Below are 27936 nucleotides of genomic sequence, written 5' to 3'. Positions count from 1 at the left end.
TCAGTCATTATCCGTAGTCGTGTTTCGACGCTCCTTCAATCGCCGTGATACCACACGCCGCTCCGCGCATCCAAGTGTGAGTATGTGCGAGACGCCCACGTCTCAACCGTAGCTGCTTCCGCCGTGGAGTTCAAATCAGTCGTTGAAGCTGAAGTTTCGGATTCTCTGACCAACCTCGCATCGAAAATCTCGCTCCTCGAAAGCTCTGAATTTCAACTCTGGATTTAAAGTGCTGCAAGAACGTGAACCACAGCCGAAGATAAAGTTGCTCAAAAGTGAACAAAGTTTTGTGCGACGGAAATCAGTGCCCGACGCGGTTACAATCCCGGTTTTCAGCCTTGCTGAAACCGAGCTATTAGCGTGATGCGGACAAAGTGTTAAAACTACGCTCGGAACTTTTAGCTTAACCCAACCGTGACAACCAAATTTTTGATGGTGGTTTGAAATTTCCTGTCATCCCCCTCCCCCTCCCCTACTCATTCCCAAGCCCTGAAATTCCCATTATCTTTATTTGTCACACCTTAAAGTCTTTAAAACCCTTCAATTTTTCTCAGCCCCAAGTTTCAATCGCGACCTAAATTCCCAAAATCTTTTTTGTCCCAACACCTTGAAGTCTTCAAAATCCTTCATTTTCTCTTAGCCCAAAGTTTCAACTTCGACCTTCATTCCCAGAATCTTTTTTGTCCTAACACCTTAAAGTCTTCAAAATCCTTCATTTTCTCTCAGCCCAGAGTTTCAATTTCGACCTAATTTGACCTATACTCTTACCTGACATCCTGAAAGTCCTAGACCTTTCCAAAGTCCGTAAAATCCAAAGTTAAATGATCCCGTGCTCGTGGTAACCGGGCGCGCAAAGTGAAGTCCAAAGTGAGCGGCTCGACTCGCGGACTCGATCCCCGTGATGACGCGTCTCGCTTCGTGGCCCATCTCGGCGCTCTAAGCGGACACCGGAATCAGTTTGCGCTTGAACGTGTGGCCCTGCGGTTGGTCGCTCTTTCGCGATGCCGTCCTAAAATTGACCCCCTGCTTTCCAAAAGCTTTTTTCTTTTCTTTTTTTTTCATCCGTTTAGTTTAGTCCTTGTTTTTAGTTCTTTAAGTTTTAGTCAGTAGTTTTAGTTTCGCGATGCTTGTCTAAAGTGCGCTCCGCTCCCGCGGATAACCCCCTTGTCGGGTCGTTTTGTCATGAAATAAGTTCACTGTGTCCGAAAATTTGCCTGGAGCAAATTTTATCTTACATCTCAGCCCCCGGAATTACAACAACTCGTAAGTTTTGTTCTTGTTTCATTCGTAGTTGTATGCTTATATAGCTTAGTTCTCGCCGACACCCTAGCTTAGCCCGGCGAGTGGCCTCGATTTTCCCGCTTTTCTAGGTCTTTCTTTTCTTTGGGACATCGTGATAACTCGGCTGAAATTATTCAGAGTGCAGAGTATAAATTGATTGCGAAAAGACCTGATCATAATTGAATCAGTGAGAACGTAAACACACCAACTCGAAAAAATGAAAATAATCAAGGCCCACACGAAACTGCACGGTGCGTGAATAAGTTAGTCTAAGAAAAATAATTTTGGTCCCGAGAGACAAGTACTTAAGGATACTTTAAAGGTCCAAGTTGGAACAGATACGCTACCTTCAATGACTTTTATGAAAATTGACTGTCTTTAATACAAAATGAGCATTTTCGAGTTACGAGTTGGTGTGTCTTCGTTCTCACTGATTCAATTAGAAGCGCAAGAGGTCGTGATTCTGAATTTAATGGATCAATCGCGTATCAGATCTCTTTGAAAAGAAAAGTGAAGCATATCAGGAAAAAAGGAATAGGAAATAGAGTAGAGAAGGGGGCTAGGGTGAAAGGGTGAAAGTGAGGAATTTTCATCAACTCCTCCAGATTGATTCAGACTGTGATAAGTTTGGCGGACTGATCACCTAGTGTTCTTTATTCTAAACTAACTTTTCAACTAGGTACTTACAAAAATGCACCAAGTTTTTTCCACTCCATACATCAGCCTTATCTATATTTTTCTTCGTCTTTTCTTTTCACATTTGAATACACCAGAAGGGCAGAGAGTTAACTTGTCCGTATAACACTGGGCATTGGCATCGGTACAGTACAGCATGAAATTCCTGTCGTAACAACAACACCATGGATTTTCAAAGTATTTGATTCAAGTGATTTGATTTTGGACACAATGACTATTTCCAAATCGAAAGTCTTTCAACCTCTTCCTCAAATACTAACAAATTGATTTTTTTCTAATTTGTTACGTAATCCCCCCTCCGCTGGTGTTTTCATGTATGAATTTTTCAGAGAAAATCTGAACTATTTGAAAAATAGAAATACTACGGCACTTTTGCTCCGTGGAGATTTTTTTTATGAAATTTCAAACATTCTAAGTAAAGGTGAGTATGATAATAATAACAAAATGAATGGTAAACATTCCTTAAATTTTTTTGGCGGCGGCGGCGGGGGGGGGGGCGGCACAGAACTACCCTCTTAAGATAAGGGGCGAAATTCGCCTTGTTACAGCCACGAGCTAATTGGAACAGAAATCACATGGGGAATCCACCCGGCAATTTCATCGATCGCAAACAGGGTGGAACTTGGTAATTCCATTTGACTGCGGATAAACCATCCTCTGGACCGGGTGTCCACCAGAATATCATCGTGATTGGGATGCTGATGTTAGCCTGGTATTACCTACAACTAGTCCAGTTTTAGATAACGGAAATCAGAAATATGGTCTAATTACATTCAGCGATAAGGAACCACCATTTCTAGATCAATTTAGAAACACCGCATGTACCGCCACCCTCGGTGCTTTCATGGATGAGCCAGGAATAGCGACTCCTCATTCCAAAATAAAGTCCAAAAGAGATACAAATTTGAAATTTTGCGGATTCTGAACTACACTCGTATATCTAAATACCATCCTCTCCCGACTATATAAGTGATCCCCCCTTTAACGATATCATTACCACGTCTTTTCTCCCCCCCCCCCCCGAGTTAGGGGTTGTTTTGAGAAACGTCACGTGTTACGTTAAGTGAGGAGTGAGTTTCTTCAACTCGATTGCGCAACGCACCGATGCATCGTGTGTGCCTCCACAATATTTTTAGAAGTGTCAACATGGGTCTCGCGATACTCATCTAGCCCGGAGTAGTATAGCTAGTAATCTGTCATAAAATCGATGTCTCAAAATAGCCAGAATGACTCATGAATGGCGTGATCAACGCGTGATCAAGACTCCAGAGCTTAAAGTTTCCTGATTTAGGCGGTAGTATGCTTCATAATTTTGAACTTGAAGTACGTAAAAATGCATTCTCTGGGTATCTTAGCGTGATTACTATCCGGAAAAAAGGTCCATACAGGGAGAGTTTAGGAATATACCTCTAACGTCAAGACTCGCGGTCCAATATTCTGACCAATGGTTATTATGGACCGGCATTTGCTTGTTGCTCCTGATTATCGTGATCACAAGATTTTTGTTTGTCTCTCCCATGCGATATTTCTGCTCTGCAGTTAGATGTTTTTCAAGAAATAGAGCACGGGTTACACTCGTACGCGTAGCCTGATAACCGTCTGCGTATAAGCGTTGATAAGAGCAGACATAGATCTAAACCGGTTCACTGAACCTAATGTTGTCAAATTGACCATTTTCTGATCATTGTCCGGAATATCGATCGTCAGAAAATGGATTAGGTAGATTTTTTTCGAAGTTTGAGCGTTTGAAAATTGGAACAGTCAGCTTTCATGAGCCACTTTTAGTAGAGAATTATTAGGGCTGAAAAAAGCTGCTGGAATATGATATGGTATGCACAATGCCAAAGAATCTGGATGCAGAAAAACCCTAGAAAAGAGACTACTTTTGCCACTGAGTGTCGGGTCTTCTTTTTAGAGACACCCTGTTAACTCATTTTGAAGAATTCTCATGATAACGTCACGATGGAGACAGTCTACTGCCGTCTGAATATTTGCGGATATGTAATCGTGCACCGCGATATATGGTGGACACAATGCAGTGTTGTTGAGTTCAGTTTGTAAAGCACCTCCTCAAGTCCTCAAGCAAGGAGATGCATGCAAGAATTCGAAGATTAAGAACTCAATGGCAACGCGGGTGTTGGAGGTCCCGTTTTCACCCTCAGGTCACGTGGGTTGGTCACGTTTAGTGACCCCATATGTCGAGGACAATTGATGATTGAGTGGCCATCCCGGAACATTGGCGATTTTGCAGTTTCAGGAAATGGGTTCGAATGGGCAATGTTGACGCGCGGCGGCCCACAATGGATCGAGTCAGTAAGGAAGGTTGGACAAAATTTGGAAACTTTAAAAGCTCATAGCTCCGTTCATACAAAACTTTGAGGTTTTAAAAGTGGTTCCATTGGTTTTCTCGTGAAAATTTCATGCGGAGGCGCCCCTTGAAATTTAGAATGTGACGAATTAAACATCAAAATTTGCAGTTTTAGTTAAACATTTCATGTCCGACTTCTCTGATTGACTCGACCCACTGTGCGGCCCAGAGAACAGAGTTCACCATTTGCAGGAGTCTTCGCTAAGGGTTGGTCGAAGGCCTCTACAAGACTGGGGTTCCTGGACGCGTTTGTTTACATTTTTCCATGCATGATGCCGGTGTGAGCAGGCGTGACTTGTGTTGATAATTTTCCTTTTTCCAAGCTCAAACATTTTGGTTGTTTTGCAGCAACGTACTTATCAAACTCAGACATTAATTATTATTTTTAAGTTTTTGGCATCTCGGCCCAAAAAACTCATCGAAGATTTAAGCAAATCCCTAAGAAATAGACGCTTTTGTTGCCTTTATAAAAACGCAGAATGTACAAGATGATCCATAAGTCCCATTCCCCTGTCCCACACCGCACCAACAGCACCAGGCATATCACCTCTATAACTTTTGAAAAAATGGAGATGGATACTTGATAGTGCTGTAGGGTCAAAGGAAACGACCTTTGGGAATCTCCAAAATTTTGTAGGGACTACGCTGAAGAAAGGCAAGAACCTTAGAGCCTTAGACCTTAGGATTTGTTGGGGATGGTGCGATACTTTTGAATCGCCCTGTATAAATATTCCAGATACGAGAGCCTTAATTTCAGACCGTGAGCTTCACATGTGAAAATATACATGTGGAATGTGTTTTAAATAGGTAATCCAATTTTTTACACACATGTAGACATAATATATCAGCGTTTCAGGTTCAGCGGCCGACTCAGAAGTCGCCGACAACCTTTGAATCCGATGTATTCAAGCTCCTATAAACAGCAAGTTTTTTAGCACGTAAGAAAGATCTATACGTAGAATGCTACATATTTCGTTGCTCTTCTGACGTAAGGGAGTATCTGGATTTCCACATGAGCCTTGTTTTACATATAATTCCATGCTTTCTGGGGCTCATGCGGTAATGGAGATACGCCCTTTATACGTAAGAAGAGCGACGATTTGTATCCTTAAGGAGAGTCAAGTTTCCATCTCTTGGACAAAAACTACGATGAAATCGAGGACCCTATTCTGCCGTGCTAAGGAAGAACGCCGTATGAACCTTCAGGCGTTGCCAAATTTCCTTTGGTAAACCACGAATTTTCTGGAAAATTTGTAAATATTTTTCCTTCAATTTTTCAGATAATTTTGTTAGCAATTTCACCTAAAGTTCCTGAAAATTTCAAGGAAAAATATTCATAACTTTCTTTAAAAATAAATATTTTCTGAGAGGAAATTTGGAAACTCTCGAATGTTCTTACGGCGTTCTTCCTTAGCACGGCAGTATTGTCTTTAGTTGTTATTCGTATTCACGAAATTTTGAACAATGCAGCAGCGCAATAAAGCGTTAAAATGTGATTTTCAACTCATTTCCCGCAGATTTTTTAAAATTTTCATTACAGGATCTTGAAGTAAGCGAAGGCAGTGGTAGAAAATGCACAAACTTCATAACAAGATAGCCTCTCGCCCTTCCGTGACAAACATGATACGGACGTATTTATGCTAAAAGGAACTAAGTTCCACGCAAACCCTATGCCCATAGTTCTTTTTGCAATAATACGTCCATGTACGGTTATTTTTCACGAGGAAGTGCGCAAAACTTGACAAATTTTAAAAATGACCGAACGATACCGATTCCCCCGACTGTTCGGGTTACATCATCGAATCTCGTGCAGCCTTATGGGTTGATCACGTTGAAGGCGACGAATTTATGCAAGGCACACGCGAGATGTCGGTGCAAAGTGCAATCACGATTCACGTGTTGCACTAACAATGAGTTTAATTTCAGCCGAGCCTCCTGATTCAATGAAAGCTTTTAGCGTGTGTCTCGTGCTGTCTTGATTATCGGTTCTATTTTCGGTACTCATGTGAATGAACGTCTTCTGCGAAATTACGCCTTTTAAGTCTGCGATCCAGACGATTAAGTTGATGATCATTAATCATCCTCTTATCACACTTCCGACTGTGATTTTCCTTATGGTCAAAACTGAGGAAAATCCATCACCACGCGAGTGATCTTGCATGACCCACGGGTTTGACAGGCAAACATGAACTAAAATCCGATTTCGATCATTTCAAGGGGACCAACGAGGAAAATCGGAGAGGTCCTAATGTCACGATTTTTCCAGCTTAGTCGTATCGATAGTCCACGTGGAGTGATCAGTGCAAATTATTTTATTAAGTAATCGATGAGTTCAGCTCTGAATGACCTGTTCCAGCATTTAAATTCTTTTAATTCGGCTCAATTAAGTGCAATGTCTTAGAGCTCATGAAATACTAGAACTATAGAAGAGGACGAGAAAACTGCAAAAGAGAACGAGAACTATGACAATTTTATTTTTGAGCAACGTAGCTGCTGTATGATTTTAACAAGATTTCTGTGAAATCTCCTCTGTTCTCACACCAAATTACTTTTTGAAAGAAAATACCTGGAATAGTATTCACCGCGAAAGTCCGAAACGTTGCGAGGAAGTCTCAACAGCTGTTATTATCGACGGTTTGGCGACTTATAAACATGTACATGCACATGCCCGGGACCCAAAATTGTATCCAAAAAAGCGTTATTTACTGAGAATTTTTAGGTATCACTCTTCTTAGCCCCTTCTGATAAAAAATTGAGAGTGCCCCCTCTTAAAATTTGTGCCCTAAAATGTTTGGCTACGACACTGTGTCGTCCCATTTGGTACTATGTAAATCTTATTAGAATCATCAAGAGAAACCACAAAATTTCTCTGTGTGATGACTTACATGACATGAAGGACACGGGGAGGAGACATTTTTCCTGCAGAATAAACAACCTTAACGCAAGCCTGGCTTATTTTTATCCATAAGTTGATCAGCTAATAGATATACGTTTGAAGTGTCAATATTGGTCGATTACGTAATCGGAAGCCGAGATATTTACCTTAATGCAAAGTTGCTCTCTCCAATATATCGAAGTTCCCTCCGAGGAATTCAAGCGAAACGTGAATTTTTAAAAATTTACTTCACGGTCTCAATCCATCTTGCGCAACACTGACCATAACGTCATTGCATTAGAATAAGACAAAATCGAATAAAACTTATTCTCGCGTCTAAAAATATCAAATAATTTTAAATTAGGGGCCGTCCCTAAATTACGTAACGCGGTTTTTTGGCATTTTTGACCCTTCCTCCCTCCGCCCTTGTAATGCTTTTGTGACGTAGGTTCTTATCCTATAACACGTAAAGACAAAATGACGTAACTTTTTCTTCGACCCCCTCCCCACCTACAGCCCAGGGACGGCCCCTTATCGCGGCGAGAAGCCCAAGCTCTACATCCCACATTGATCCTCAAAGCTCAACTTTCTGCGCTTGGGTCTTATCATTACCTTTAAACAACATAAAAGAACGGTAAAAAAATCGTTCCATTTTGTCAGCTTTAAACAATCTCAATAAGCACGCTCTACCCTTAATCGGTCATAAATATCAACAATCTGCGCGGACGATTGACTTGACCGTTCAATGTCGCAGAATCTACCATAATAAAAGTTGCTCAGTAACTGGACAGTTTCAGCGCAGGTTTTTTGTGGAAATTTAAGTTAGCCTTCTTTGATGGGGCATTGTTCATAGGGGGGGGGGGGGGTGTGTTAGGGCTTGGATCACGGGGTCTTATTATGAGCGGCTGGAAAGTTTAGGCCCAGGCTTATGTAAGTCTCCCGCTTAAAAAAAAAAATATGTGACTGAAAGGAGGAGGATGAGAGGTTGGCTTAAGGGTATGCTTGTGGGGGAGGGAGGGTTAAACTGACTAAATGGCTTACTTAATGCTTAAACGACCCCCTTCGGTGTAGGGGTAGAGGGCGAAAAATCCTCATGGTCGGTCCCTTCTTCGCATTTCCCCTGGTTGCAATCTCAAAGATAGGTCTTGGTCAAGGGCGAAGTTGGTATGATTTAAGACCCTATAAACATGTGGAACCACTCATTGGCCTCCACTCACGGGATAAATCCTTTTTTCGTGAGATCTTGCAACACCACTGTGCGATTAAAGCTCATCTCTGTCCGTCAATCATTGGCCTCGTCAAATCAGGCGGACATTATCTTACCCAAGCTCACGCACCGAGATGCTCCCACCTTGTTTTTCTTCATTTTTTCATCGTCTCTTCACTAATTATTGCTGCTCCTGATACTGAGACGAGTGGCAGGGTGGCCCAACACGACTTCGCGGCGTGTGCTTGGTTTATCGCACCCAATTCATTTGAGTCTATTGTTAGTAGGCTACCTCAGCATCTTCCGAGCAGTGACTGATAGTCGCAACGGGCAGAGATCATCTCCAGGATGAGCGCAACTTTCGGAGAGAATACTATAATCCCAGTGCACTCAATTTCCATTAATGCGAGCGGACTTCCATAGGGCAACTTTGATGAACTGCGGGCTTGTCCAGAGTAGAGTGCTTTGACAGAAAGAACATGGACAATGGATCTGAAAGAGACCTTTAGGATGAAAAAAGGGGTGGCAACTATAAGTAGGAGCAGGTTGTTGACAACGTTTGACGTTATCATAACTGCACCTGTCAGCAACCTTGCTTAAGTAGAGGTCTTGATTGAAAACCCGGACCTCTACTGAAGCTCAACTGAACTACATTGTGCTATTGAGAACTGCAATTTCTGGCACATCCGTAAAAACACTTATGTGCATGCGGAAACTAATGGCACTAAGCTGAGCCAGAAATTGTAGTTCCCGCAAGCAAAATGCAGTCAAACTAAGGTCCGGTTTAGACGGTTGAACGTTATGTCAAGGTTCGGCGAACTGCGCTGTCTTCCTGAACTAAATTCAACTGACAATGAGTTTGACCTGGTTTTCGAACGAGTTTTGCAATTTTTCTGAGCTCAAATTGATCTTTTTACCAGTCATTGCCCGCCAAAAATTAAAATTCGTATCTTGACGATTGTCCAACCTTGCAAAGCCGTTGCGATTGTTCCGCAGTGGTATGCAGTCTTATTCTTGGCGGTTTTTAAGGTATGCACCATGCAATCTGAGGCGATTGGTATGATAATGCGACACAACGTCAGTGAGACATACTGAACCTTGGTCATCAGATCAAGAGTTGACGAAGGCCTTTTTAAAACACTTTTCAAAAAACATTGTGTTCTGAAATTCATACAGAGTGATTCAAAAGTCCCATACCATCCCTGTAACCCTTAGAGTTCTTGCCTTCTTTTCAGGGTCGGTCCCCTCAAAATTTTGGAGGTCCCCAAAAGTCGTTTCCTTTGACCCAGGAGCACTTTCAAGTCTCGATCTCAATTTGTTCAAAAGTTTCAGGGGTGATGCCTGATTCTGGCGATGCGGACTTCAGACACTGACTGTATTTGAATCAGTGAGAACGAAAACACACCAACTCTGTAACTCGAAAACGCTTAGTTTTCATCAAAGACAGTCAATTTTCATAAAGGTCATTGAAGTTGGCGTATCTATTCCAGCTTGGACCTTTAATAGGCTCTTAAGTCCTTGTCCTTCGGCACTAAAAAAATTTTTCTTAGACCAACTTCTTCACCTACTGTGCAGTTTTGTGTGTGTCTTGATTATTTTCATTTTTTCGAGTTGGCGTGTTTTCGTTCACACTGACTCATTTTACGGTGGGATCATAGTGTTAAAATGGACCGCGTTAAGCAGAAAGGAACCAAGTCACATCAGCTATTGCCAAATTTAATCGTGCAATTTAATTTTTTACATAAAAATAATTGCGTGCATTTTTGTGCAAACAGTGGCTTTCCTGCATATTTAAGAAGCAAAGACCTTAAAATATTCAAAGGAATCCGCACAAACGTTCACTCGTAAAAAATTGAATTGCCCTGTTGAATTTGGCAATAAGTGATGTACGAAAGGCGGCCCAAGTACCCCTCGAAGTGAAAATCAAGATTTTAAAATAATAATTACGAAAGTGTGTTCCCATGTTGTTCTCTAAAGAATCTGATTGCTAAGGGTACTTTTTTCATGAACATTCCATTTCACCAAAACAAAACCGTAATGCGTGGGGCAGGGGTTTCCCAAACTCATAACCCAATCTGATAACATACCCGAATGAGACTGAAGTTCACTTCTTCAGCGCTCTGTAAGTTATGAGGTAGCTTTTTCTTAAGGAGCAGCTTGCGGAGAGCAATTCACTTAATGGTCAATTGACCCACGTGCATCAGACACTGGGTTCGAATCTCGGGTCCCGAGAAAGGTTTATTATTAGTCGCTCGTAAAGTGGATCGCCCCGTAATCTAGTCTTTTCAGTCTCTTCTATTTATAAAGAGAGTCTTTGGTTTTATTTTGTTCTCTTGCTTCTCGCGCGATGCGGGCGCGTTGATGATTGATTGCATCAATAGTTTCCTGTTTCAGAAAAAAGGGGTCGGCAACGAATTCGAGAAGTAAATACCTATTTTCTCGAGACAGGTGGGGTGATTCCGATGATCGGCCGTTTCGGACGAAAAAATTAAAATTGTTGGCTTGGAGCTGAACGAAGGTGTTCGTAAATGGATTGCATTTTGCAAGAAGCAACCAAAAGCATTCCAATGTAGCTAAGATTGTGCAACCTATCATTCTTTAAGGTAAAATTTCTGAGATCTTGCAAAAAATTGTATTTATACAATGGTTAATTTCGTCTTGAATTTATAGATTATTGGGAGTAAAGATGAAACTTGCCTAGATGATCAGTCGATATTTGCAAGGTAAAAACATTTGCACAATCTTAGCGACATTGGAATGCTCTTGGTTCCTTTTTGCAAGATGCAATCCAAATATACTCATTATCTTTTGCTACAGTGCGCCTTCATTTTTCCGGGTATACTACAAAATTTCCTGCGAGCACGAATAGTTATCTCTTCGAAAAATACGCGAGTTGGGCGTTGCGCTCGCCTGGCAACCAGTCCCAGCCCGAATTTGGAGCAGCCGCAGTATTTTAAATATCCAATTTTTACTACCAGAGTTACTTTCCAGAGTTAATTTCAAGTATTTCCTCAAGCTTAAGTATTTATGACTTGAAAATATGTTTTCTCTCGCAAATTTTTCCTAAGGAACAGTGCTCCTTCGGTCCTAGCATACATGCAAGTTTCCAATGAACGAGTTTGATTTTTTCCTGTGGGGGTAAGGCCGAGTGTTACTTAACGATCCCTCTTTTAAAAAATACCATCATTTTTGGGCGAGAAAGACATTTTTGGGGACAAATACCATCGGATAATAGATGAAAATGGTCCTCGTAAACTCGTGAATCTCAATATTCTTTGGGTTTGGGTTCTGTTTACAACGAATCAGAAGAGGAAAACGTTGAGTAATCCGGAAAAACGACTCGTGAGAACCTCTTTCACAGCCGTGGTTTCCGCGGCAAGGGCAAAATAACTCTTCACCTCCCACCCTCGCCGTCGCCAACTACCCTTTGAATTCTTTCCAGAAATGTCTCCGCAGTTATGTCACGGATATAAAGCAGTCCATTGTTAAATCGCGTCTGTTGAGATTTTTTAGGCAAACCGCGTATTTCCGAGGAAGTTCCGCCGTAGGCGCAATGATGTGACGTCAGATGTCTGGTGACTATTATAGGGATGTCCTATTGGTCTACGAGACGCCCATTCATCTGTCTTTCACTTTCTACCTACGAACGAAAACAATAGTCAACATTAGCTCGTGATCGTCGCTAAGTAGGCTCTGCCCAATGGTGACCAGACGTAAATGGATTATGCGCACCAGAGTTTCTTCGCTAACACCCCTTGCTCAACAACTTAACAATCACTTGAACTCAAATTTAAAACAAATTCAAGCATTTCCTTCAAAAAGGAATGCAACATTTTTGACTCGCAAATATTCAAACCATTTTTTCTCTTAATTTATAGTCTTATCCATGAACATTTGAAAATTGAACTTGAAAAAAAGATTTTAAATTATCCCTATACAAATTTACTGAGTTGACAGGAAAGGGCTAAATCGTCTCAAAATTATTTTAAAAAAAGTGGTAAAAGAGGTTTGAAGTTTTGTTCCTGTTACTAAAAGTCCATCGCCCTTTTCCTACCTCGAAATATTTTTTCTCGTTTTGAATTTTTGATATAGGAGACACAAGACAACTAGCTAAGCTTAGAACCACTCCTGACTTGTTTTTCTCGACTTTAACCATACATTCAACCATACTGCCATGGTAAGGAAAAACGCCGTAGGAACCTTCAGACGTTGCCACATTTTTTCGATAAAACCCGAATGTACTGAGAAAATCTGAATAGTTTTCTTCCAATTTTTCAGACACTTTTGTTCGCAATTTAATCTATAATAGTGTATTTTTCCCTCGGAAAATACACTAATATCTGATAATTTATTTCAAGGATAGATTTAGATAAATTTCTTCAAAAATAAATATTTTATCGGGGAGATTTGGCAACGTCTGAGGCTCATGCGCGCGTTTTTCCTTAGAACGGCAGCATACAACTTCAACAACTTAACCAACTTAAGCAACTTTAATACAACTTCTTAACATGCAGTCATATTAATATGAGTCCTTCAAGATTGAGCCCAGTATATTCAGATTCGCAATGTCACTTAAGACAGGGGCACAATTTTCTGCGAATATAGCTTCTTGATTTTTCATTGTCTTGTGTTCGAGAGTTTGGACGTAATCGCGCGCTAATTACTTTCCCTACAGACATTCATAGTACTTCACGATAACTCCGCGGTTGCTTTCTGCACCCTGCCACAATCGCAAATTACGTAGTTGAACCGTAGAGGTCAGGTGCATGGACGTAATTCACGTGATTTCAACCGGCCTTTATTTTTTTGGTTCTTTATTTATTCGGCACACCGATCATCAGGTCACGAACTGCGTCAACTTGTTTCAGAGGCTGCCATTCACATAAACTATGGACATTGATGCGAATTTTTGCCTGTTTTACAGATCTTATTACTACTTTGGCTCAAATGAATCTAGTCCAATTGGCACCCCGTTATTTTACGCCTCGGTTAGAGAAACCCTAATCGTATACGCTGAAGGAATTCAGGGACTGTGCCAAATAAGTACTCGGAAAATAAGAAAAAAGTTAAAATGTCTCACCATTTGATCCTAGTGGGATCAGCTCCATCCTATTCGATAGAGAGGGACTCGCTCTAACTTATGCGTGCATTATCGCCTGGCGCGAGGTGGTGGTGGGTAGCTTGTCCCAAATTCTTGGATTCTCTAAATATCAAAGCTCATCATCTATCAACGATGGAGCAAACATCCAACTTTTTTTTTTGTTTTCTCCCCGAGGGTTAAAAAATATGATTGGTGTCTTGGAGATGCAGAATCGTCCCAAGTGTGGAAGCTGCGCAAATGTTTCCTTCTTTCTGCGCCTTCAATTTTCGAGGTAGGCAAGATAGCACCCCAAGTGCCGCAATAGTAGCCTATTCGAGGAAATGCGTGCGTTACGTTTTCGACATAACCACCGTTCGACAGAAAATTACTTTAAAATGCTCGTCTATGTATAATAGTCCGGAAGAGTTTAGTGCTTGCTTTGTTTTTTATGAAGTTAAGTTTAACTTATTTTTAAAAAAACTTAACGAACGAACACACGTATGCGTCAGTTGGAAAATAATTATAAAAGACCTTCAATTTTATGTTGGAGTCTGCCGTTCAGTCTTTGCATGATCGCTGGGAAAAGTCATGGCGACCAAAGGATTTGGAATTTGAAACGTACCCTCGAGCCCTGTTTACCCGCAGAAAACGTAATGAATCATGATATATTCTTTATGATTCGTTATAAGGAATCTGCATAAGTAAACGTGCTGTTACTTTGCAAGTGAGCCGTAAAGTTTCCGTGAACAATTCAAAGTTTTATACCAAAGCTGCTGCGCATTATTTTTTTATCACGCAAATTCTCACTAATTGAAATAATATTTAGCATAAAATAATCCGATATTTCAAGTAAAAATGTGCATGCATTTTTCAGTCGGAAAATCATATTTCCGCGAGATTTTAAAACGCTGCAATGGAATTTTCTCTCTTCCTCACTCTTCTTTCCTCAATTGGCCGTATTAACTAAGCGGATAAAGCACCGACTGATATAAAGCATCATACCGCCGATTTCTTTGACCAAACTCACAGGTATTGTATTTAAGAAGCAATGCACAAAACTGTTCCAATGTTTTTGTAATAAAGAGCTCAATGCCACATTACTCCTCACCTACCATTATCGCATTGATATTGAAATGCGTCTCATATGTTATCGACTTTTCACTGATTTTACTCAAACAGAAGCAGTTTTTGACGGGAAGCAAATTATCAGTATTTATTTATTCGATGTTTCCGTTTGTTTAGTTTATCTTTTTATACTTGTTTCTGGGATCTCTGGTCCTGAAAACTCATTGAGAAAAAGAATTCTCAACCTATGTCAGTGCCCAGGTATGCTGTGTTAGATACTTAAAATGCTAAGCAGCTCTCATCATGGGTTCTCCTAGGAGCTAAAATGTAATTAAATTATTTCCCTTTGAAGTATTTTTGACCTACCCCACCGTGCCCTTTGATTGAGCACCCAAATTAGTTTCGCGTGCCAATAACACGTGATCTTTGCCTGCACGTTATTGTCAAGTCTTTAAAAAAAAATTTTTTAATGTCTTGGATAGTGCTGCCGTTAATTGTTTCCATTAATTGCAGAATAATTGATATTCTTGATGCACTTGAGAAAATTAATCCTTTCTTGGCAGTTATATGAGGGATGCGGCAACCGTTTGTGTAAAGAATGATTCGAGAGAGCTCAAAAAAAAAAAAAAAAAAAAAAAAAATGTCCTAATATTATACAAATAACGTATTTATTAAAGAAAATTTGCCCTTTTTGGCTTAGATAGGTTTTCAATGGCTGTTTCGAAGTTCTTTTGCGATCCATTGTTTTATGCCTCGCCTAACAATTCTCATTTCTTCATTAGTCAACCCCATTCCAAATTTCACGGCACTGCGGTTGACATGTATTCATGTAATCTTATTTTATTCTTCTTTTGAAAAAAAAAAAATCTCTCTGATTAAAAAGTAAGTAGATCATGTTTATCGTGGGATTGTACTGTGCAATTACTTTGCACCAAAGCGCATTATGGTCTCTTTACGTCATAAATAAATACCTATATATATAAACAAGGGGAAGTGAAACGAACAATTTAGAATATTAAGGCGGCGATTCTCGTGTAATTTTAGCTGTTTCATGGCCAATTATCACAACCATAAATCTGAAGTAATTATTACAATCTGGGTTTTCTCCTCTGATTTTACGTGTTCGGGTAATATTATAACGGCAAACTCACACATCCGCATAAACGGCCACCGGGTTCGATATTCATTTTCTTAGTAAATACGCCGAGATTTTTTTTCAGTGTAGTTCGAAACCACGTATCTTCGTTTGCGAAGTTGCTGTCATACTTTATTTTTTCTTTGGGAAACTATAGTCAATTTAATTTCTTGATTTTTCTTTTCCATTCTGATTAAATTTCAAGCAATAAAGTTGGTTTGTTTCTCTTCGAAAAAATGAAATTAAAGCGGAAATTTTGAAACACCGCAATGGAGCTACGTGATTTTGCACTTTGTTTATCGATATCAAAAATCTTTGCGATATCCGGGATTCCTGCATGCTGTGTTCCCTAACAGCCCTGTTGTGTAATATCATGCTCCTCTGTGCTGGCAGTGAGTGGCGAGTCAAAAGTTCACTCACTACGACCTCAACATGACTCATACTTTGGCCTCTGTCTCTTCGTAGGAGTAAAATTTGGCAGAACGTGAACTTTGATTTGCACCATTGTCGCGCGATGAGGCATTCGATAAATCCACTCCAGGGCAGTTCAGGTGGTTGCAGTCCATTAAGTATAAGGAAATCACCGAGCAAGGAGGGTTCTTTAGTTTTGGTTGTAGAACTGTGAGTACGTGTGGCTGTCCAGTGTCCGTGAGCACTAGGATGTTAGTTCCTAAAATGCTTTGACAAATTTTTCGGCGCCAAAAAAATTTAAATTTAACCAGGGTTATGACGGGTTGAAGTTTGAACTGAAGATCAGAAACATAGTTTCGAGGAAAAGAAATCCAGTTAAATTGATTAGGAACAATAAAAGAATTCAGGATAATATTTTTGAGGCCTCTTCCGTGGAATTTGACATATTGTGAAAATTAATCTCTCCATCCCTGGTTATAAATTTGCGTACAAAGAAAACGACAATAAATGATACACTTTTTTAAAGCAGTATGGGTACATTTAGAGCTTATCAGAGTGTGTTACGGAGAATAACGGTACCAGCACAAACCTTGAAATGAACGGATTCGGATCGAATTTTCGTCGGGTTTACCGAAACTTTTTCCTCGACCTAAGCAACTTTTCCTCCGCGAAAAATGAGGAAATCTTCTCAATCCACAATTGGGTTTTTTTTTCTTTCCAGTTCCCCTTGCGGGTGGAGGAAAAGTTGTCATTAGAAATTTTCGCGATATTTCATCATTTCTCATTATTTAACACTGCCCCTCGCGGTTGTGTTCGGGGACCGAAAGAATTTCCTACTATAGCGGGGTTTCGTCTAACCCGTAGTCCGACTCATCGTATAGCGAGATTTCACTGTACTTCCGCGTACATTACATCGATGTATCGGTAATTTTCGCGAGCGCACGCGACGACGCCGATAGTGGGGGGGGGGGGGGGGGGGGGGGGGGCATCCCGGGGTTCCCGTCCCAGGCGGATCCGTCGTCGCGACTCTAGACGGATTCCGGATTCCGGGTCCAAGGTGAGACGAGCTATCCGACTCCACGCCATAGAATAAAGGCTACCCTATAGAAGACACTCCGCAGATTTCGTGACGAAGAAGAAGAACAGGGACCTGGAGCTCTTGAGCTGGAGCTGGCGGGTATTGTTTACATTCAGAAATGAAAATGGCGGCAATAGCCAACTGTAACACTCTAACTGTAGCTGATCACATGTGATTTTATCAGTCATCTGGCCAGCATGAGCACGACGAGGCTGTGGAAATCGTTTTCGTTACATTAATTTTGATACTCAAACTCTTTTACTCTGTGGCAGTGACTTTTACACTTACATAACATTAGACTCTTCTTTGGCACCACTGATTACATTTGGCAACCCTGCAATTAGCTGGGCCCTACTATTACATTTGACAACCTTGCAAAGAGCTGGCGGGTTCAGAAAAGTATAGGGCAACGGGACCTAACCAAACCTGGACACAACAGGCGAGAGTCACAACGGCCGCTTACGCGAGTGTTCCTTCTATAGGCGTTAGCTTTATTATTCTATGCCACGACGGGACCACTCGTGGAGCGGGGCGGAAGGGGGGGAGGTGTCCCCGATTGTCGCATGCCGCGGTCGCCGCGGCGCCGTTTTTGGCTCCCGAACCCGGACCCGGCTTCCGCCTTATTTCCCGTCCGCATCGGTTCCGGCAGTGTCGCTTTTCCGCGAGCCATGGTTGCCATCAAGTGCTAAGAAGCAGGACATTTCCCCGTGTAAACCGATATAAAATATCCAAATTTTACCGTGCAATCTGGTAACCTTGCCGGGAGCCCACCGTACAGTGGCGTGGCGTGAATAATCGATTATCGATATCTTGCCATTTGAAGCTATGGTAAAGAATCGATTATTAAGGTGTTCGCTGCGAACACCCTGATAATCGATCTTTTTTCATAGGTTTGAGTGGCTTATCAATCGATATGTCGCAAAGAACGCCACGCCACTGCCACCGTACCGATTTCTCGCTACGATTGTCTCTTGTCAGTATGGTGTTTTCCTTACAGGGGTGCGCCTCCTGCGGACCGATTATTAAAACTGATAGAAAAAGAGGACATTGTGCGAACTGTAGCCTCTGATTGTAAAATGTCGTCTAATTTTCCCCCAAAATGTGATTTTTGCCCCGCATTCTGTTGATTTTTGCAAGAAGTCCTAGTAAAAACCAAGTGACCAGCAGTTCCTTGGTATAAAAACAATTTAGCAGTAAAAATTTTGCAACGTCGGAATGCAGTACGTTCCTTTCGTTTGGGTAATAAAGACATGCAGGTAATCAAATTTAAAAGACGCGCTATGACCGTTTTTCAGTGCCCGATGTGAGTTCTCTGCTAGTATGCTACAGCAGCGAGGCGGCAACGATCGATTATCGATATATCCCATTTGAAGCTGCGGTAAATAATCGATTATTAGCGTTCGTAGCGAACACCCTGTTGATCGATCCTTTTCCATAGGTTTAAATGGCAGATCAATCGATATTCGCAAAGCACGTCACGCCATTAGTATGCTATCCCGTCTTTCGCGGAAGTACCGGCAATGGAATTTTTCCTTGAGGAACGCAAGGAGACACGTCAGAACGTTCCAGCCGAAAGCTCCTGTCCGCTCCCCCGCACAAGTTTCTCCGGCGCAAGTTTATCGTACTGTGTCATCGCGGGTCATGCTAAAAGCAACTATGTCGACGCAAAACCTATGCACATAGTTCCTTTTAGCATAAATGCGTCCACTCGTCACTCTTGTCAATTGTTAACCTTGATCTCGGTGCTCATCCGCTGAGCCGAGAATGTCTTCTCTCGCGCTTTTGCCTCCGACAGGAGTGTCGGGTTCCGCTCCCTGGTTTTCAGGTCAGTCGCTTGCACTCAGGGATAGTCAGGACTCCCGCGTTCAGGCCCTGAACATCAGGGTCAAAATATGGTATAGTCCCTCATAAACGGATTTTGAGCATCACTTTGTCGCCCCTCTGACGTGGGGGTGTATTTCAATTTCCACGTGGGCCCTGTTTTACATATGGACGTATTTATGCTAAAAGGAACTATGTACATAGGGTTTGTGTGCAACATAGTTTCTTTTACCATAAATACGTCGGTATGAATCTATGCTTTGGGGCTGCGAGAATCGAGATACGTCCTTACGTCAGAGTAGCGAACATTTTAAGGTTCCCGCTGGGAGTAGGGAATTCGCGAGGCAACAAATGATTTCCTTGTGGATTAAATGTTTCAAAGGTGCACTGGTTTTCTTTTCAACAATGACGTTCAATTGTTTATTGATCATGGAATAAAAAAGAAATTAACACCGGAGATTTTAAAACGTCGCAATGGAGATACGCGTTTTTACATTTTACGAATGGAGAATTTGCAGGTGTCTGAAATTTCGTGAATTCCGTGTTTAAAATGAAATTACCAAGAGCACTGGGCACGAGGATAGCCTTGGTCTCTAAATTGAGAAATTTTTTGAGGAAATATAAAAATATGACAAAATCAGCTAAAATGCATGTGTTTAAATGGGAAATACTGGTTGACATCAAGAGGCGGCACATTTCCTCACTTTTGAATCTATTTTTATACTCTTCCATATTTCAGAAAAAAATTATGAAAAACTCTGTAAACTTAGCTCATTGAGCACTCTCAGATGAAGCATGTTCAAATTCTCCAGTATGTCGAATGGAGGAGGGGGATAATCGCCCCTCTTTTTGAATCCGTCCCAGAGAACCTCCATGATGTTTCTTTTCCACCACTTGTGATGAACCCTCGTCGGAGAAAATTGAAGAGCCACTTGTAACGATGTTTGCGTTTTTGTGTGTTGCAGGCGTGACAATGTGTTCAGTAGCGATGCCAACCGACTTCGAGATGCGGGTGGGGCACTCACCATCGGCCTCCGGGTTCTTCCCGGGCCTGGCCCCGTGGCCGCGCTCCTACTTCCCGCGGCAAACCCACTCGCAGGCCCAGCGCCTATCCCGCCCGGCGCAGCCCACCCCTCTGGGCCTCATTGGCAAGTCCTTCTCGGCCCCCCCGCCGGCCCCCCGACCCTGCCTCGTGACCCGCCAATCCAGCTCAGACGACTCCGGCTCATCCTCCGACGAGAACGACGCTCCATCACCCACACGCCTCAAGAAGAAGGTCGTTTTCGCCGATGACAGAGGACTGTCACTCACACAAGTAAGTTCTCATACTTTAGAAATACTTTTAGAAATATAACTTCAGAATACTTCACGACCCTAATGGAGAGCACAGTAGGAGCACTAAGCTTTAAATTTAAAGTAAATCCATGGGTGGAGCCCGAGGGGTCTCGCCCCCCCCCCCCCCCTTAGAATGTTGTAATCATATCAGTTTCACGAACAGATTGTTGAGTTTAACGAACCGAATAGTTTGGATGACATAGAACACCATCTCCTTCATTTGGACTGCATTTTGCAATAAGGAACCACTATTTCTGGCTCATTTTAGAAACAACATATGGATTGCATTTTGCAAAAAGGAACCACTAGCATTGCAATGTTGCTAAGATTGTGCAACTTCTTTTGTCTTGGAGGAAAAACCCGATTATCCATTAATAGTTTCTATTTTACTCGCTAAAAACTGTAAATTTAAGACAAAAATTACCATCTAAATTTCATAGTTTTTCACGATTTCCGCAATTTTATTGCAAACGATGAAGTTGCACAATCTTAGCATCATTGCAATGCTAGTGGTTCCTTTTTGCAAAATGCAATCCATATATGCCATTGGTTCTCCAATGCAGAGAGGTGCTTTTGCAGAAGAGCCAGAGATAGTGCATTGGAAAAAAAGCACATTGGATCTAGAGTCCAGACTCTTAAAAACATCGACAAGAAAAATACTCTTGATTCAATCACCACACTGGAAAAAAACCACATTGAATCTAGAGTCCAGACTCATAAAAACATTGACAAGAAAAAATACTCTTGATTCAATCAGATTTTTGCTTAAATCAAAAGGAAATCCGCTCAAATCAAGAGGTTTGGTTCTTGATTTATGCAAAAATCCGATTGAATCAAGAGTATTTTTTCTTGTCAATGTTTTCATGAGTCAGGACTCAGGATCCAATGTGTTTCTTTTTCCCCCCGTGTGGTTCCTTATTGCAAAATGTAATCCATTTGTTCTCCTTTAAGTTATCCTCTCGGAGGTCAAAATACTTGTATTGTGTGTTTCGCCCCGTCTAACTTTTCTACCCATGCGTTAAAGTCTCTAAATCAGCCGAGAAGAGTCCACGCTCTCCTTCATTTCGATCATATGCAAACCTACCTTCTCGGGAGTCAGAATAATTGCAAAATGCGTTCCGCTCCATCCAACTTTTGCGAAAGATCTTTGGAATTGTGTAGGGCAGCGCGTACACACAACTTTGGAAGGTGCACGCAAAAATGAACTGATTTTTTATCAAAACGTAATGACATCCATTTTCCGAAGTCGTAACCTCGCAATTTTCCCATTGTCTACGCAGTTCGCGAACGACCGATCGGTCGTTGGTTCAGGAACACTTCCGAACACCCCTCCACAACTTACGAATCACTTGCTCATTTGCCTTTTTTGTATCAGTTTACCTCAAAAAAAAAAAGTTTATAGATCGTATTTTTTTGAAGAAACTCCGCCCTTTTTTGAAACCGTCTTTCAATCCTTATAGGAACCACGTCGGGTGGAAAAATGCCAAGACCCGTGTGTCACTCATTAAACTTATTTCATTCAAACTTAAGTGTACTCTCTTAAATGGACATTTTTTTGCTAAACGGAACTAGAGACGTGTGGGGAAGATCGAGATGTGCCTGTGCTCGTTTTAGCTTGATAAGAAACAATGTAAAAGTGGGCGTGATTCCTTTAGGGAAAATGGAAAAGCGGGATTTTACATTCTATCAAATAGAACTAAGCTCTACCTGTATGCGGCACTCATGAGCCGTGGGCACGTGACAAGAGCGTTGTGGACAGGACTCATGAGTTAATTCGGCAGCATCCTTATCGTCCCTCCCGTCGCCGCCGCTGACGTCACTGGCGCTTTATAATTCCCATTCATTCTCACGGCCCTGGACTAACGAGCACACCCCTTTTTTCTCGCACCTCTCTAGTTCCGTCTCGCAGAGATACGTCCAAATATCAAACGATGCTGACCAACTTGAATTGGATTTGTTTCAGGTTCGCCTCATGACAGAATCACCAGCTCAGCGAGGCTATTGGCGTTCACGAACCCTCGACTTCATTCCATCGTCCCCTCCAACCGGGCCGAAGAGCAGCAGTCCAACCAGCACCGACTCATGGGAGATCACCTTCTCGCAACCGGCCTCCGATTACGTGTCCTTCCGCAAGAGGCTGGACACCTGCAATGTCTCCCTGGAGAACGTCATCGTCAAAGACCAGGAGATCTCCGGCACGATCAAAGTGAAAAACCTCTCCTTCAAGAAAGACGTCTTCGTCCGCTCGACCACTGACAACTGGCTCACTTACCAGGACACGCATGCCACTTTCATAAACAACACCGTCAACTCCGCCGTTCAGGTGCTCTACGACACCTTCAACTTCAAGCTGGCGCTGCCACCCGTCGCCAATGTAGTAGAGCTGTGCGTTTGCTACCAATACGACTCGACGGAGCACTGGGATAACAACAACGGCCAAAACTACGTGATCAAAAGGAAGATCGCGGAGAAGCCTTTCATCTTCAAGCCAGAGCCAAGCCCGGCCCAAACCCAGCCGAAACGATACACTGATGCGGTGAGGGCCAAGTTGGACACTTGGTCCGAATTCGCCAGCTGGAACCATCTTGTCAACGAGGGGCCGTATTGGTGAGATGGTTTTGAGCTCTGATTCATACTTCAGTAATTTGTCTGACCACAAACACTGACCAGCGCTGCAGACCTCTGTTGTTGAGCTTCCGATCGAAGCTGGCACTTCGAACAGGTACTCGCTAGCCTGGAGGAGATGTCGATGCGGGTGTCTGCAGAACCTGCTCCTGACCCGTTGAGTGCTCACTTGCCTTTTTTAAGTGTTTTCCTACAAGGATAGGCACTCGTGAATAATTTCATTGCAGTTGATATTTTTGTGATCGACCCATTATAAATGTCACGATTATACTGTTATTTAAACCAAATCTGAGGGATTCTCAATTGTTTGAATGAGATAGTTTGGGGAGCCGATCAGGATTCAAGTTGTGAAAAAGCGCACTTACTTATCGTGAGTGCGTTGAGCTTTCTTGTTATGGTTGAGTAGGTAAGTTGAGGCTATGGTTTGTCTCGACTAATGAACGTAACTGTACCTATTTTGTTAGACATTTTTTTACACTCCTGCTCGTAAACATATTTTGAAATAGTATGATTTAAATGCGTTAGGATTCAGATAGGAGAGACTGAAGTATTAAAATGTCAAGGGGAAAGTTTAAGAGTCAGGGAAAGGGTTTTCTAGGTATGTGTTAAAGTTTAGTTGGTCTTGAATAATTTTTTTTAACCTCGAGACAGTTATGAAAATTTTTTTACGTCCTCAAGTTCTTCAGTGATTTAATTTTCTATGTTCGACAGAGCCTCCCTGAATGTACGAAGGTGGCTGTAAAATTAAAATGAAGTGTCGATAGAAAATAATCTCCCACGCCATTCTGTTTGCAACATAGTAAAATTTAATTTGGAGGACGTTTCAGAAGTCTTCTTTACGAATCACACGTTTTTATTCGTCCATGTGATAATGATAGCAGGTTGTCGCCACTTTATGGCTTTGTCTGTTCGTCATATTTTATTTATTACTTTTTTAAAAAAAATTTAGTCTTAAGATGTCGTTTCTTGTCTTGTTTTTACTTTTACACGCCCTGACCATTTTTTACGAGAAGATTACACTCAGGCGTAATTATTTGATAAGTTTGATTAGTTTCTCTCAATAATTCAAACGGTTTTATGTCTTTTAATTTTTAAAAAGAAAAAAAAATGTTTCATGACTCTTTCAAGAAATCTATAATAATAAGCCAAGAATATCACCTTTTAAAAGTTTTCCCGTATAAATATTCGTGATAATCCATATTTTTCAGTCTCACAATACCAAATTATAAATATCATTTTAATGCCTTACAGCTTACTGTAAAGACTCAATACATATTCTACTCTTTAGTACCTAAATTCGTAGAATCGCTCATCATGAATTTTTTTCAAAATTCATTCGTCGTGTAGTTTCGACATATTTTGTTATGAGCCTCAAAATACCCCTTCCCCACAATTAAAATCAACTAATGAAGAGGGTAATTGTCTCTCCTTCTTACAATCAGCTTATTGCAGTTAGTCACCTGTTACCTGTTTTCAGTATTATGTTTTCAAGATTTACTAATGCCATTAGCTTGAAACATGTAAAATTTTGATCAAATAAGTTGACATTAGTTTGATTTAAATATATTTTTCAGTTCATAATTTGAAGTTTAGTAACAGTCTATGTAAATGCCTGTCTTAGATTTATTACGAGCTTCAGTTTTTTAAACAATCTACGTAACCATTATTTCACCATCGGTTTAAAATGACATCTCTAACCATTTTCATCATGTTACATTTTTTTCTTTTCTATAGTTTTTTCTTCGAATTTATTAAGTTTCTTCTTAAATTTTACCTGTATAATGTTCCTGTCCTATTTGTATGGTCACAGAGGCTGAGAGTGAATGGAGAAGCTGTTGTACTCTCTTTACATACGGGACGTTAATATTTTTAATGACAGAATCTACATTGAGCGGGCAAAAATTTCCTCGGTACTCAAAGACTCACTTGAAAACGGTCATACATGATCGTTCACTGGAGGTGCCAGAATTTAAGAGGTGATAAATAGGATTGTGGATAGTAATGGAATTTGCCGTGATTCCATGGGTGTTTAGATCAGAAAGATGAAAAAAGCTACTTGATGTTTGATGACGTGTAGTCTTTTAATTATCTAAATTTATTTTTGCATTAAACGCCGTGCGCTTGTTAAACCTGAGACGGAAGCAGTGAATCTTTATCAGTTATTGATAGCATAGTTCATCTGGGCAGTGATCAACCAGGAGTTCCATTTCTCATTGCCCTATACACCTGTTGATCATGCTCCTTGCGGTTCGTCGAGAGTCTGTAACTGCAAGCAGACGAGTGCAAGTCTCTGTACAAGGAACCTAAATCCACAAAACTTATCAGAGTAAGAAAAAAAACTTGAACTTTGTCTCTGTATATTTCTGCCTATGTAATTTTTACATTCTTTGTCGCGTGCTTTGATCGTGCTTTTTATTTAGAATTTCAACCCATGGTGATTAATATACTATTGATAACCTGGATGTGAGCTCTAAAGGCGGAATTTATCGTGGAAAATTTTCAATGCTTTATGCATCGTTCCATGTTCCATATTCGAAAAAAGAAAAATTCAATTTGCTCGAAGGATGCAAGTAAATTTATAGGTTTCAGAAATAGATGAAATTCTGTAAAGCACCTATGATCTGTAAAAAATGGTATCAGGTATATTTTACCCTCTCATCCCAAGGACACCCTCAAACTTCCGCTTCTTCATATGTCTTAAAATTATTATAAAGTTTCGGCACTGTGCCTTTAATTTGTAGCCTATATTGTGACTTTACAATTTTTATCCACGCATCGCCATTTTTAGCCTCTTTAGAAATGATCATTGATATTTGCACCAAGAGTAAGTCGGAGGAAAGCCAGGTAACCAGTACAAGTGAGGCAATTATGCCAACTTAAATAAGTGAATATTTCTGCCAGATTATGCTCAATAATTATGATTTGTATTTTAACTTTCTTGTTTTTTCTTCCTTTAAGTCTCCTCACAGATTTTTACAATAGCCTACATGCTGCTGAGTCAGTTTAGTAGAAATTGATTAAATCTCTTCCGTGAAAAAAAATTCAATTTTTATTTTGACAAATATTCTCGGTACGCTCTCCCTCTTGTGTTATACAAAATAAATGTTCCTATATCTCTCATTTTCTAAAATATAATTTGAAAAAAAGAGGTTCAAAACCTCACATTGTCGATTGGTTGACTTTTGATATACCATAAATTATGAAAGTCGTTTCTATCTTTAATTGTTCTTAATTCCTTTCTTTTTAATCTGTTATATCGTGCGTATGGAGAAAGAGCAAAACAATGCGTTAGTGCCCTAAATTTCCCTGACAGCATCCCATTATGATGTTCTTTTAGTCTCGAAATTTCAATGTCCATTCGTAAGTTTTACTCCTATCGATCTAAATTTTTTATAAAGTTTCATTCCTTTATTTTTTTGGGGGGTATTCGCTTCTATCAACATGAGCTTTTTTGAATTTGTATTATATTTTTTTTCAACTTACATATTTTGTAGCCCTCAACGCCGAAGTTCTGCACTCCCTCCCCCTTTTTTCTATTTCTTTTTCAACTCCTCAATACAAATAAGTGGATAATTTACAAGTATCTCCTCATACCTTCAAAAGTTTCAACACTTCGAAATCTTCAGCATAAAATCTAACCTTCATTTAACTATTTTCAGTCTTTACATACTTTATTTAGGTATTTGAGTTTGAACTGGGCGGTTTCTTCCAAAAAAATAATTGCCAAAATTTTATGAAATTTAATCATATAGCTGACTAAACGGGTCATTCTGTGAGGAAATCAGCACCTCGTTTGTTTAAAAAAATGACATTATTTTTTAATATTTAGCATCTTTTTAGTGTTTAGGTTTAGTGTAGGTAACAAAAAAACAGAAAATGAGATAAAATCTCCAAAAATTGCGAGGAAATTTTATTCCATGAAAATTATATTTAATTGATTTTATGTTTGTGGAATTCTAGACTTGTTTTCTCTATACTATTTTTGATTTGAAAACATTAAGGAAGAAAAAAAAAGAAAAGAAAAAAGACTGATGTAATTATAAATGTAATTATTACCTATTCAATTTTATATCTACTATTGATTTTAGATTTTTAATTTATTTTCTGTAAAAAGTATAGTCGGCCATTGCTCGAATGAGTAAATACGCCACAATTTGATGTCAGCTTATTCTTCAAACTCTAATGTACATACTCATTAGTTAGATGTTCCAGCTGAAATTATTTGTTTTTTTTTTCACTTATAGATAGAAGTATTTAATCATGCTTGTTAAAATCAATTCTAGAATGTAAAAATACGAAGTTTGTAACTCTGTGAGCAGTTTAATCAACATCATTTTATCCTTTTTTTATGCAGCAATTCTTCATCGATTGTTGAAATTGTCACTCTTTAATATTTCAATGCATGGAGAGGACTGTGTACCATGGAGTAGAAAATTCTGAGAAATTCCAAGTTGAAATCTGTGTGTTTCATTTCTGTTTTTTCAAAATTTCAAATTTGATTTATCAATTTATTTTTTTTATTTTCATTTTTTCACCATCTGTATCATTGGAAAAGAGCTAGATAGTTGATTTATATGCAAACTGTTGCTCTAACACTAGGACACAAAAGCATTTCGATGAATTAAATTATTTTTCCCAAAGGTTGTAGGTAATCAGCTGCCAATAATTTTTTTCAGCAGAATCGTTTAATATTCTTTTCCATCTTTGTTTTTCTTGGTTTATTTCTGGTTGGTTTCTTTGGTCTCTTATATTTGTTTTTCTTTTGCTCCATTTTAACTGTTTGACTTCAGTTCAGTCTATGAAATACTTCTGCTGGACCAAACAATGTTTGTTATTCTAGGAATAATTATTTACATGATAGTCTTTCTCTGTGCATTTCAGAAATCATGAATTTTACAAGTTATATTGTATATTGTGTGTATTTTTGTAAAATAAACTCATATAAAATATTATCATCTA

General features: G+C 40.2%; 1 protein-coding gene across 1 annotated transcript; it reads left to right on the top strand.

Moving 5' to 3' along the window:
• On the top strand, nt 1–27936 carry Gbs-70E (Glycogen binding subunit 70E). Its single transcript, XM_019049049.2, has 3 exons — nt 1–1263; nt 19983–20332; nt 22316–27936. The coding sequence occupies exons 2-3, from the start codon at nt 19991–19993 to the stop codon at nt 22961–22963; spliced, it is 990 nt and encodes a 329-aa protein (XP_018904594.2). The 5' UTR covers nt 1–1263; nt 19983–19990; the 3' UTR covers nt 22964–27936.

The sequence above is a fragment of the Bemisia tabaci genome, chromosome 4 (assembly GCF_918797505.1).
Source record: "Bemisia tabaci chromosome 4, PGI_BMITA_v3".
Taxonomy (NCBI): Eukaryota; Metazoa; Arthropoda; class Insecta; order Hemiptera; family Aleyrodidae; genus Bemisia; species Bemisia tabaci.
Note: the sequence above shows the minus strand (reverse complement) of the source record. Positions and strands in the feature narration are given on the sequence as shown.

Coding starts and splice junctions, on each gene's coding strand:
- Gbs-70E (XM_019049049.2), top strand. CDS start 19,991: ATGTGTTCAGTAGCGATGCCAACCGACTTCGAGATGCGGGTGGGGCAC. Junction 20,333..22,315: donor GAGGACTGTCACTCACACAA/GTAAGTTCTCAT, acceptor GATTTGTTTCAG/GTTCGCCTCATGACAGAATC.